At 28.2% G+C, this 13474-nt stretch overlaps 2 protein-coding genes across 2 annotated transcripts in view; one reads left to right on the top strand and one right to left on the bottom strand.

The window, feature by feature from the left end:
- LOC129960885 (E3 SUMO-protein ligase PIAS3-like) overlaps nt 1–13474 on the top strand; it is a 70614-nt gene that overhangs the window by 4213 nt on the left and 52927 nt on the right. Inside the window, exon 2 of the mRNA XM_056074598.1 lies at nt 397–555. Within this exon, the coding sequence (XP_055930573.1) occupies nt 491–555 (65 nt within the window). The 5' untranslated portion in view covers nt 397–490. The remainder of the gene's footprint in view (nt 1–396; nt 556–13474) is intronic.
- The window catches only part of LOC129960878 (cytochrome P450 3A24-like), a 29011-nt gene continuing 16674 nt past the window's right edge, over nt 1138–13474 (bottom strand). Inside the window, exons 10-14 of the mRNA XM_056074590.1 lie at nt 12804–12964; nt 10497–10585; nt 7268–7411; nt 4150–4312; nt 1138–1276 (exon numbers count right to left, since the gene is read on the bottom strand). Coding sequence (XP_055930565.1) covers nt 1199–1276; nt 4150–4312; nt 7268–7411; nt 10497–10585; nt 12804–12964 — 635 coding nt within the window. The 3' untranslated portion in view covers nt 1138–1198. The remainder of the gene's footprint in view (nt 1277–4149; nt 4313–7267; nt 7412–10496; nt 10586–12803; nt 12965–13474) is intronic.

Genomic DNA, 13474 nt, shown 5'->3' with positions numbered 1-13474 from the left:
ATAGGAAAAGTGAAATATGATTTTTACTTTTTTTTATTGGAACAAATCATTAGACAGGTGTTGATTAAAGAATATTCTGATTCTTTCAGAACAAGCTTCGTGCTGTTTAATATTTTCTGTTTTAGGCTAGAAATGATTTTTAAAAAAATTCGGAGATATGCTCAGTTTTGTTGAATTTCATGTATGCAGCTTCTTGTTTGATTTTATATAAACAAATTTTATTTGTTCAATATTCAATGGCACGCCGTAGCAGAAAATCGAGATATAAGGTAGTTACAATTTTAGATTTAATTTAACGACTTTTGATAGTTTTCTCGTTAAAATTATTATTTATTAAAGTATGTGCTAGAAAATTTCGTTTATTTGTCTTATGTAGGGAATAATAAAACGTTTCAGAATAAAGGAACTACAAGAGTATTTGGAATTTGTGAAATTAGAAACTCATGGCAAGAGACCAGTTCTTTTTGAAAGAGTTTGGAGCTCCTTGAAAATGATATTGCATTGTTATGAAGAACTTCCTGTAGCTATCGAAAACAAAATCAAAGAGCTGGACGAGTGAGTTGTTTAAATCTTCCCATTTTGTATTTATTGTTTTTTTTATTTGTTTTATTTAGTACTGGATATAATCCGCTGAGTTAAATCTGCATTTATTTTTATTAATTATATTTAATTTCTTTCACTATCGCTTATTAGTGTTACCTTTTACTAAAAAAGAAATTCTGTACATATATTTTTCTATTTTGAGTATCTTATTGTATCCGTTATCATCTGTTAGTTTGAAGTAATGGACTTGAAAACAACTGTTTCAGCTGTATATTTTTCTTTAAAGCTCCTTAATGACGTCATTCAATTTTCGTAGTTTCATACTTTTGTATATGAGTAACGTATAGTTTGTAATAGTAAGTAACGTAAGTAGTTTGTATAAGTTGTATATAGTAACTAATATTCTTCAAATTTCATGCATATTTTATTGCATTGATCCGCATATTAAAATCATTTCCGTTTGTTCCTTCATAGAGTGTTTGCAAAATATCGCCATACTCAAGACAAAAAAAAAAAAAAAATATATGAACAATGAAAATTAAAGAACACAGTTTTACAATTACAATGTTTATACTTTGAAGTTAGTAAAAAAAAAAAAAAAAAAAAAAAAATCTTCATTGTGAAAAGTTTATAAATTGCATTCATTTTTTTTTTTTTATTTTACATTAACTCTTTTTTCTACTGCCAGATACAGATCATTTACAGATAGGAAACCTCCCATTTTGTATTTTACCTAAAGAAATTAAAAAAAGACATTATATCAGAAGGGAGAAGAAATTCACTAATTTAGTTTCTAAAATTTCATTAAAACCATTTGATACGCAATATTGTGTATTTTATTTGTTAAAAAGTAATGAAAGATAATGTAGTTAACTCTTGAACGTTTTATGACACTGATACACTTAACTTTTTAACAAACTAATTGCTTTTCTTGTTATCAAGCCAACAAATATCTGATCGTCACTGCAGGATTAAAATGTTTTTGAATTTTATTCAGATTGTAACTAGAAATCTGGGACCCCCGGGGCTTCAGATGATAATAAGGCTGTTTGTTGTTTCTTCCAATCTCAACTATTTTTTTTACTTATAGTTGATTAATTCTTTTTTATTAAAATGGCTTTATACTCTTTAATCGAATCAGTTTTTTTTTTCAGTGAATGTCTTTTTGATGTGTTCTACTACATTTTAATTTTATTCCTGCTTAATCCTGTTAATTTTTTTATTTATGTCATAAATAAAATTTTAAGATAAATAATAAGTAGTAATTAGGAATTTTAATTTTTTTTTTGTATTAATGAATAATAATAATTTTTCCGGCTTGGAAATTTGAAATATAGATATAGTTAGCGCAATTTTATAATTTAAAATAAAATGTCCAATATAAAAAAAAACCCATATGTTTTGATCTTTATTCGGAACACGGTATTGGTAGTACTTATGGACCTAATCTTACTTTATCTTTCATTTTAAAATGATTGCAGCTTTGCATCAAAAAATTAAAAATATCACTACTATAAAAGCTTTCTTTTCTTTCTTAAAAAAAAAAAAAATCAAAAGGCTACTGGAAAATACAATTTATCCTATTTCCCAGAATTCATATTTAAAATTCATATTTAATTTTATTTAATTGAATTTTTCAAGAATAAGTGTCATATTTATGCATTAGTATATTTAAATAAAATTTATTCTAAGTGAAAAAATAAAAGATGCGGCATAAATTTACAAAATGAAATTTGTTTGTGAATAGTTAATTAGTATTGACAGGGTATAAATACAACAACCTGAAACCAAACAAAAAATATTTTTAAAACATTATTTCTGAACAGGTCTAAATGACTTTTTTTTTTGTTTCATATTTAATTTATATTATATCTCAGGATCTCTACGCATTTTTTTGCATTTATTGATTTAAAAGACGAATCAAATTTTTAAAACACTAGATAGAAACTCGTAGCCTAAATGTATAAAAAAAAACTATTAAAAAAAACTCCCTGATTTTGTTGAATGAAATTATTTGAAGTCTACTTTGCATAATTTTTGATTTTTCGACCGGTGTTTTGAAGGTGCTTATCTTGATCAAAATTGGTAATGAATTATTGATAAATATTTTTTAAAAAAATATGAGCTTAGTTTTTTAAACTAAATTAAAAAAATTAAATTTTTAAACTAAATTAAAACTAATTCAAATTTCTTAATTAAAAGCTTCATTAGCTATAGTTAAATGTATAATGAATAATTATTTTATTAATTATCTGCTATTTTTAAAAAAGTAAAAAATATACTTGAAAATACACTTTACAACTAGACTTTGCCGAGTTTCTATTTCGTCTATTAGATTCTAAACCTATAATGTGCAGTGCAAATTCTCTGTAGTATTAGTGAGTAAAATCTTATATTTATTTATTTATTTATTGCACCGTAGTATGTTTGATATTTTCAGTTGTATCATCATTTTGTTTGTTGGGATGATGATGTTTCCAGAATGAGAGATATATTTTTTTATTTATAAATATCATAGTCTTATTTGAGCAACAAATTATCATATGTAGCATGAATTATAACTTATGCACATCATACTTATAAAAAAAGATATTCTATAATATTTTTCATTTTTTAAATTTAAAATAATTTAATGATTTCTTTTTTAAAAGATTGTTTTAAAACACTCTTTATTCGTGTAAGAAGATTCAGTATTACCCCCTCCCTTTAAAAAAAAAAAAAAAATCTTTTTAAAGCACTAGCGAACAGTAGTGTAAATCCGGAGATAGAGAGAAGGCGGTGGAATGTAAATTTTGGAAAACTGCTCTGCAGGAAAACATGTCCTGGAAATCTGAGGGTGCTAAAACAAGTGTTTTCGAACTTGGGAAAACCGTTAATAACCGAATATATATACATCGAAAAATTGTACATGATACATGTGAAGGCTTGCTGAAATTGACACAGATAACTCTTCAAGAAATCCCAGACAATAAATGGTGCTATTTTTCATGAAAATAGAAGAGTTTTATTCTATACCATTTTCTTTCAATTTCATTTGCCTCATAGTAAATAACTTTGCTTTTACAATCCCTTCTATAACGGTTTGCCCGGTGTTTAAACCCCTTTTTATTTATCCTCTCAGAGCATGATTGTTTATGCAAGTGAGTTTCCACGGTTTACATCCCCCCTCCCTCCCAGTTTACACCATTATTCTTCTGATCCCTTCAAAAATGTAAAAGAAGGGCAATGTAATATTATTATTATTATTATAGTGTTTTTAAAACAATCAATCCAATTGGAAACCCATTAACTCCTTATTTGTTATTTTGCTTCATTTTAGAATTCATTAAAAAAACTCTTTGAGATCGCTTAAAACTTGATAAATAATAATAATAATAATAATAAACCCAAACAAGTTTTTATTTAATGCTTTTTTTATAAGTAGGATGTATCATGAATTATATTGCATACATAAATCATTTCATAAATTTCTTTTAGTTGACCAAGCATTAAAATGTTTTTCATATACAACTACGGAACATCTTAATATTGTTTTTAAAGTACATTAAACCCTTCAGAGAGTATCAATTACTGTAGGAATAATAATAATAATAAATGCAGTCATACCTGCGTTTTTGCATCCTTGCGGAATCTGAAGTGCCTTAATATGTTAGCCACACACACTTTGATTTCCAACAGTGCAAAGCGCATACCTAGGCAGTTCCTCGGTCCCGCACCGAAAGGTAAATAAGAATACGGGTGATGCCTTGTTTCTGATGGATCCATGAATCTGTGAAATGTTTTATAATATCAATCTCAATTTTACGAATATTATCAATCATAAAGGCAAATAAGTATATGGGTGATGTTTTTTTTTTTGTTGATAGATCCATGAATTTTTAAAATGTTTTATATTATCAATCTCAACTAAGTGAATATTATCAATTAAAAGGGAACATATGGAAGATGTCTTGTTTCCTAATGGGATCATGAATCTATGAAATGAAAATAATATGAATCTCAACTCTGTGAATATTATCAATCAAAATTTTAAATAAGTATTTGGATGATGCCTTGTTTCTGATGGATCCATGAATCCGTAAAATGTTTTATAATATCAGTCTCAACTTTACGAATATTATAAATCATAAAGCTAAATAAGTATACGGGTGATATTTTGTTTTTGATAGATCCATGAATTTTTAAAATGTTTTATATTATCAATCTCAACTAAGTGAATATTATCAATTAAAAGGGAACATATGGGTGATGTCTTGTTTCCTAATGGAATCAGGAATCTGTGAAATGCTTTATAATATGAATCTCAACTCTGCGAATATTATCAATCAAAATTTTAAATAAGTATAAGGGTGATGCCTTGTTTTTTATGGATCCATGAATTTTTAAAATTTTTAATCTTATCGATCTCATCTAAGCGAATATTATCAATTAAAAGGATAAATAGGCATATGGGTGATGTCTTGTTTCCTGATGGGTCCATGAATCTGTAAAAGGTTTTATAATATCAATCTTAACTCACTGAATCAATTAAAAAGACAATAAAAGCAATTGTTCTATATAGGAGTTTTTCAAACTTTTCTACTTGCTATTATCCCTCTACCGCAGTAAAAGTGAAAAGTGATCTTGAATTAAAAACATTTAAGTAAAGAAAGGCTTCATTTTTGAAAAATAATATAAATTTAATTTTTAGTTGGTCTTTCGCCAGATTTCAATGAAATTATATTACAGACATATTATTTACATGGAAATGTAACTGTTCACGTCGTTTAACATTTAATTAAGTGCTATCTAATTCTGTTAATTTCAGTTTCTTATTTCTGATATTATATACGCAGTTGATGCTAACATAAAAATGATACGTTTTATTTTACTTCTGTTGTATGAGGGCCCCATGCCAATATGTTAAGTGGATTGAAATATGATAATAATAAAAGTAAAGGATAACCAATATAATCTTTTAGCAAATTGAATATATTATTTATTTTCTCAGAAGTCTTTGTTTATAAACTCCTTAAAAAGATTGATGAAGTAAAATAAGGAAACAAAAAATCATACGCACTGAAAAAAGAAAATAAATATTTGTACAATCATGAAATTTATTTAGATTTCATTCCAAAAAGTGACAATGACGGGTGTATAGCACAAAAATATTTTTAAAAATTGTTGAATTTAGGAAAAAAAGGGGATGACGATCAAAGTGATGTCATTAAAAATATACGTTTTTGTATTTTATGTTACGGTAAATTTTTTTATGTACAACAATATTTTCAATATCTTCGAAAATAAATACAAAACATTCAAGTTGAATTAACGAATAATTAATTTTTGAATAATTTAATTTTGAATTTTTTTTTAATTTTGAAATTCTTGATTAACTGAAATTCTAATTAAAAATTCAACCAAATACTGCGTTTCTTCTCTTTCTAAAGTACATTTGTCCCAAATTTAATAAATCTAAATCAAACATTCTGTGTTGTAGATCACACACACACACTACCCCCCCCCCCCCACACACACACGCACACGCGCACAAACATTCGATTTTCTTATCAGGATAAATGTTAACATTCCTAATTTTTTTTGTGTGGTTAGTTAATTTTGCTAAAATTCCATTTCGAAGTGGATCTTAGCTTAATTTGGATAATTCAGTATTATTGATTATATAGGATTATTTTTCAATTTTGACTATATACAAACTAGTCATTTAAATAAAAGAATCGTGAATGCACTTAGCTTAATATGTTATTCGAAACAATCTGCTACATTACAGTGTTCATTTTACAGTTTATGTATCATTACTCATAATTTTGAACTTGCACTCAATTTTACCTTGGTAAAATCTGGCCCGAAATGGCGTTATATGACATTGTTAGCATGAGAGCAGATTAAAAAAGGCTCTAATAGTTAGTTATGAAGATTTTTTTTTGTATGTATGTATGTGTGTGTGTGTGTGTAAAATCATTTCTTTATCAGAAAGATACAGATAAACTTCAAAAGCAAAAATATTAAATATGAATGCATAAGTTAAAAAATAAAGCAAAAAGCGCAACTCGAATCGGAGGCCCGCAATACATACACCATTCTTGCTGTTCTGTCCACTATACTGCACTGCTCATGCTTCGACGCAGAAGATGCATATACTTATTCTACTAGTTAATTATTTTTGTAAATAACTATTTTTTGTGTAAAATCTCATTTTTTCAGGAAAGATACTAATACTAAATACATAAAAAGTAAAACCTTATTTAAATATAAAATTTGATCCAAATCGTTTGAACCGTTTCCGAGATACACGAAATAAATTTATATATATATAAATTAGGTAGGTAAGGAATATATATATATATATATATATATATATATATATATATAAGAATTATTCGTTTAAAGTTTAGTTTAGTTATATTAACGTCCCGTTTGAAGCAACACTAGGGCTATTTTGGGACGGACCTGGTAATTTTGAACCGCGGTCAGATGACGAGGACGGCACCTGAGCTGGCACCCCCCTCTCCACACCACACCAGCGGGAGGACATTTGGTCAGGATGGATTTAACGGACAACAGACCTTACCACCAGGCCACCGCGGCCGTTTTAAAGTTTGAAACAAGATTTGAAATTGAACATTTTTGAAATTAAAAGCTAAAAGTTTAAAATCTAATATAATCTTACTGATTTAATTTCATTAATGTGAATTTCAAACAATCAGAATGAAGTAAATTTTACCTATTCGGATTAAAGGTTTCCGGATCTTGAAATAAATCCGGATGGTAATGCATTCTATATATAGGAATTGCAATACGGATTCCTTTTTCGATTTTTATTCCGGTGTTTCCCAGTTCGTAATCTTCAGAAGCTGTTCTTTCAGTTCTGGAAAAAAATAGATTTTGTTTAAAGAAAAGAAATGCTTTATGTATGTAATATAACTAATGAAACCTCGAATAATTCTTTATTTTGAAATAATTCTGCTAATCTAACTTTTGGCAATTGAAAAATAATTATTAATGCTTATTTTATTTATCAACACTGGTAATTATAAATACATTTTTAAATTATTTAGTACGTGTTAGATTTTTAAAGTTTTGCTGAATAAACTTCTTTATGATTAGTTTCTGCATTAATATTTTTAATTTTATGATATATACTCGTTGCAGTTTCCTGAGACGACCACTTTTCAACGATTCTATCTAAGAGGTAGGATTAGCGCATTTCCGAAATTCTTCATAATTCTTTTACCTTGATTTCTGCTCTTTATTAAATACTTTTTCTTTCAATTCTTTTGTATTTGTATGTCGAGTATGTGAGTATCGTGTTGTTTCTTTCTTTTAATTCAGTCCACGCGTAATTCGAATTTACTTTATTGTTAAATGTAAACATTCATCTTTCCTCGCATCCCTCTTTTGACGAATTAAACCCATCCTAACGCATGCGCAAAAGCGAGGAAGGTTTTAGAATCTGTTGACAAACAATATATGCTTTTTTTTTTCCTAGAATGATATTTCATTGATATTTTCGTAATTCATTCTTTATTTACTGTATTAAATACTATCTCTTTGTGATTATCGAAATTTTTTTAAAGAAAAATTTAAGGATTGTCAAATGCAATGGTTCCTTCTGTGTGTTTTCGAAAACAGCTCATTAAATTTAATAAGTGGTCAGTTTCTGAAAAAAATTTCGAGTTTTTAGAATTTCGGTTTTTATTGAAAATATTGAAACACCAGACAAAAATCAAATAATTAATATGCGAGTCACTCACACATGCAAAATAATTTTTATATTTCAAAATGTCTATTTTAGCTGGATTATATGTGCCGGATCATCTTTCGATCAAAAGTGATCAATTTTTCTTCGAAATTTATGTTCTAAATATTGTTTTATTTGAAAATATTATATTTTTTACCGATTCGTATCTTACTACGTAATAATTTTAATTACGTTCCTTATGTTAATTTCAGTAACGCCCTCAAAAATTGAAAACACAACAAATAAATGACTATGGACATAGTGGATATTTTGAGGATAGTGGATATTTCTTTTATTTCTCATTAGTTTATTTGATATTTTACTTTACATTAAAAATATACATAAATGTAAATTGAAACTTTTTATAAATTTCTTTCAAAGATAGCTAAATTCAAAGATAGATAAAGATAGCTTGCTTTTTTGAAATCGGCTTTCGCAAATCTTATCTCTTATTATCAGTACAACACTGTACTTAAGTCATCATCTTATCAGTACAACACTGATAGTAAATAGTAAGGAGATTCGAACTTCCATAGGAAACATCGTAGCTGATAAGATTTGAGGCTGCATTTGCTTCTCTTTATTTTATTTTTAAAGATTTATTATCCTAGCGATAAAATGCGAGTAAAAATATATTTAATATCATTGCAACGCCTGTGTATATTGGTGCATTACACACACAAAAAAAAAATTAGTATTATTAATGTAAAATAGGATAACATTTTAAAAACATTAAAATAAGAGATAAGAAATAAAATTAGAGTGACTGAATAATCGAAAACTAATTTTAATATGGTGGAAAAATAATTTTTGTGTTATAAGGTATTCCGAAATTGTTGAGGTAGAAACATTAAAATTTTAATTAAAAATTTAGTAAAATTTAAAAAAATTTCTTTCGCCAAGAGCATTTGCTATTCTATATGATTTTATTCCTAACCCTGAAATAAAAATAAGAAGATACCGCCCATTGACAATCCAAATTATATTAGGACATGTGAGATTTTCGGTATACTTCCAAATATTTGGGAAAATGCGGGGAAACAAATGCAATGGTGGAGTTGGAATTCAATATCATTATTTAAAGGAATGCATAGAAATGTCGAAATTAAAAAGAGTCTGAAAGTAGGAAATGAGAACTTAAGTACAATACTGATGGCAGCAGATAATCTTAAAACAATGAAGGACATGATGTTAAAAATGTCAGTTTTTTGCCCATTATTTGAAAGATTTAAAGTCTTTCGATTTCTTTTGTTGTGAAACGATAGTTTGGAGGAATATTGAGAATTTTGAGGAGATTTTCTTATTTAATAGGATGATAGGCGTAGGGAAGGATCAGGAGGAAGGTCAGAGTTTGACCACTTTGTGGCTGGGGGTAAACTGCCTCGAAGAGGATGTCAGTCGGCTGGTGTTATGGACGGCTATGTTAAAGACAGTAGTTGACCACAACAAATCCTGTCGAAACGGCTTCGCTTAGTGGTGCCAAGGTGGTCGGCTGTACACAAGAAGAAGCATTTACGGCTAATGGAATAAATGTGCACTAAATTAGAAAATCTGCCCTTAACGAGTTTTGAAGGTTTTTGCACGCATTACTCAATTTACAGAGAATTTTAAGTCTATAAATGTTATATTGTTAAAATATATAATGTGAAAGTTTTTACTTCCAGAAATCATTTTTACATAAATTAATATATGAAATTAATTAATGTATAAATGCATTTTTTTTAATATGGGGCTCAAATCTATTTACAACAATACTTTTGTGTAGTGGTATTCTTTGAATTACTCTATATTCTCTTTTGGATAATAGATGGCGATGTCTGAGTAGGTAAACATCACATAGTTCATTGCTATTGTAGATAATGAGATGAGATGCTGCTCTGTAAGAGAAATGCGCGTTTGAATGTCTTGTCTTGTATTTCGTGTTTGTGTTTGTTTTGTGTGAAATGTTATCATTAAAGAAATATTCCAGAAAACATACATCCTGTTGCTTCCACTGCATGGATCATAATGATCTCCATTCCACCATAGAATTCAATTTTTAAATTTCATAAATATTTTGTCGGCTGTTCCTTTTATATTTTAGAAACAATTTTTTCATAACTATAATTACTACAGCTAAAAGTTTTTATAAATTTTAAATATTCATTCTTTGCCATAGTACATGGTCTACAGACTCTATTTATAATTTTAAATTATTCAAATTTTTACTTACAATATAGCGACAGGGTACATTCGCAATATTTCTGACACTATGGCGTCCAGTACCTTCATATCTCGTACAGCGTCATAGCTCATTTCAGACTGGAAAAAAAATTGCCATCGACATTAACATTTTAAAGTGTTTTTTTTTATTTGCTGATAATCTACATTAATTTTTGTCATCCTATCAGAACTTGAATATTGGTATTTGGGACCTGAGGGAAGTAAGTACTTGACTTTCATTTTAAAGCAGGATAAATTAAACATTTAAGAACGAATTTTATTGCATGTATGCTTCTGAACCACATTTAGAGTTCTGTCAACCTATGCAGTTTCCCATTCTGTTTGTTGATGAAAATAATCATATTTTCAAAACATTAATTCCCAAGAAGGGTATGTTACATTGCTGGTGAAAGTTTAGTGGGATGTGTTAAGATTAATGTCCTGTTTTGAAGCAATATGAAACCCATTTTGAGATGCAAGCCTTAATTTTTAACTTGGCAGATATCGAGAAAGACGCTGTCACACCTTCCTTCATAGGCTTTTGCACTGCACTAATGACAAGATAAGATTTGGTAAGATAGTTTCTGGTAGGGATAGAGAAGATTATCTATTCGAGGCTTGGAAATAGTTTCATTTGGAAAATTGGTTTATTGAAAGTGACATTTATAGAAATTGGTAGATAGAAGTAAAGCTGATTTAATAAAAAAGTTTCTTATTTTTCTCAGTGTGTTATAACGAGTATTAATTTATTTATAATAAATCCATAAATATTAGCCCCGCTTATCAAATGCTCTTACATTTCCAACAATTCAAATGGATAAGCACGGTGGTGTGACAATTAGGTTTCGATTTTAGAGGATCACGGATTCTGATCTGATTCCGCCAAAAGATCAAGTGAAGGTGCTATTTGCGCGTTATTTTCGTCAACCAGACTTTCTCTCGAAAGTTTGGATACTTGCAGAGTGGTGGGAAACTGATGAAATGATGTATCGTTTTTGTTATTTGACAATTAATCCAAATATTCAGGTCCGTTTCCAAATAGACCTCATGTAAATTCAAAACGGGACCTTTACTTAACCAGTGTTTCTCTCAAATCTCCTTTGCCTTGTTAGTGTCGTGTAGTTTAATTAATGAAATTTTCAAGTCATGAACAACTTTATCGAAGTATAAACTTTGCCCTATTCATGAATACTGCATTTATTCGATAAACGCTAAAAATCAAATTAATTTGTATCAGATTTTTTTTTGAGATTGCCTATTTCCAGAATGCAATGAAACACAAAAAATTTCTTTTTTGCCTGTTTTAAAGCGATTTTTTTTTCTAGACTGATTTTCACGTTGTGTTCGAATTAATAAGTTCGTTAAATAAAACAAATATATAAAGTAAAGTAGTACTGTTGTTGCCCTTTAATGAGATCAATTTGGGATAACATTAACCGATTGATAACAAAAACAAAACAAAATAATCCACTTTTATAACATTAATTAACAGTTTACTTTTATATTGTCTCTGCTGTTTTTGTTTTTTAAAAGTTGTTGAGCGATGATACATGTCAGGTTTCAAAATATTGAGTGTTTAATCCTTTGTGGCGTTCCTTGGTGGGTTTTCTTGAACGTTTTCTTTCCCATCAGAATCATCAAAGTTTATTGTTTGGTCAGGAAAAGCTCAAGACTTTTTTTTTTTTTTTTAATTTTACAAAGCGGCTATGAAATTTTCATTTGTGATGCAGCATTTCGTTGACTCAAATTAGTTCTTTTATGTATATATTAATTTCATAATAAATCGCGGACAATACTAGTTTATATCTGAACCACAATTTTTTAAAAAGGACCTTGCAGAATAGTTGTCTGTTTAAACCACTCTAGATTATTCTAGTCCAGATTTTTTAAAAATGTGAATCTCCATCTTGTGGGAAAATTACAGCCAGAAAGTTCTTTACAAATGGAGTAAGAAATTTTCCGCGAGCATCAGTGTTAAATAGAAAATGAAGTATCGATCAATTCTATAGTCAAGTCAACGATGTAATCATCACATTAAACAATTTTTTTTAATTACTTCCATCCGGTATTTAATCAATTCTATACAGAGGATTTTGATAATATAACGCATATGATAGCATTTACCTCGATCACACTAAGAAGCATTCGCTGTAACATATAAACTAATATAAATAAAAGATCTGCAGAAAAATAATGTAGAATTTCATAACATATGGAATTTTAATCCTTGATTAGTTCTTATTGAATGAAAATTGTAGATTTGAAATGGCTCATTATGAAAACAACGATTTATCACAAAATTAAAAGCAATGCTTACGTGCTTTTCAAAAGCCTTGTCTACTTCTTCAATAAGTTTTTCTTGCCATTCTGGATTCATTGCGAGCTCGTATGCCAAAAAGGTAAGCACTGACGCTGTAGTTTCAAAGCCCGCAAAGAAAAACAGTACGCATTGCGATAACAACTCAATTTTAGATAGTTCTGAAATAGAGAAACAAAGATACCTAGTAAAGTAAGGTAAAAAAAAGAACAATGCTTTAAATTAAAATAATGATGCAAAATAAAGATACGAAGCTCCAGCTGCATTAAACTTGTTAGATTTTGAAGAAAAAAATTTTGTAATTTTTTTTTCTCTTTTTTTTTTTTTTAAACTTGTACATGTGCTTGATAGTTGTATTGCTAGTTGTAATTATTCTTCATAATTTCGCAAACCACGCAAACAAGCCTTTGGCGACTAGTTGGCTCGCCGCGATTAATGATTGTTATAAATTTTCTTAAAATTTTTGAATAATTTGGTCTTAATGGTTTCCTCATCAAAATATTTTAAAAATTTTGCTGCTTGAAAGGCTGACAGGCATTTAATTTGTTTTATTTTAGAAGCATTGCGCTATTTTGTTCATTATGTTATGCATTTCTCTAATTTTCTCTCTATATCTATTGATATTCAATTACAACACAGAAAAGAACAACGGTATTTAAAAATAGACGCAG

The sequence above is a fragment of the Argiope bruennichi genome, chromosome 2, assembly GCF_947563725.1.
Source record: "Argiope bruennichi chromosome 2, qqArgBrue1.1, whole genome shotgun sequence".
Lineage (NCBI taxonomy): Eukaryota > Metazoa > Arthropoda > Arachnida > Araneae > Araneidae > Argiope > Argiope bruennichi.
Note: the sequence above shows the minus strand (reverse complement) of the source record. Positions and strands in the feature narration are given on the sequence as shown.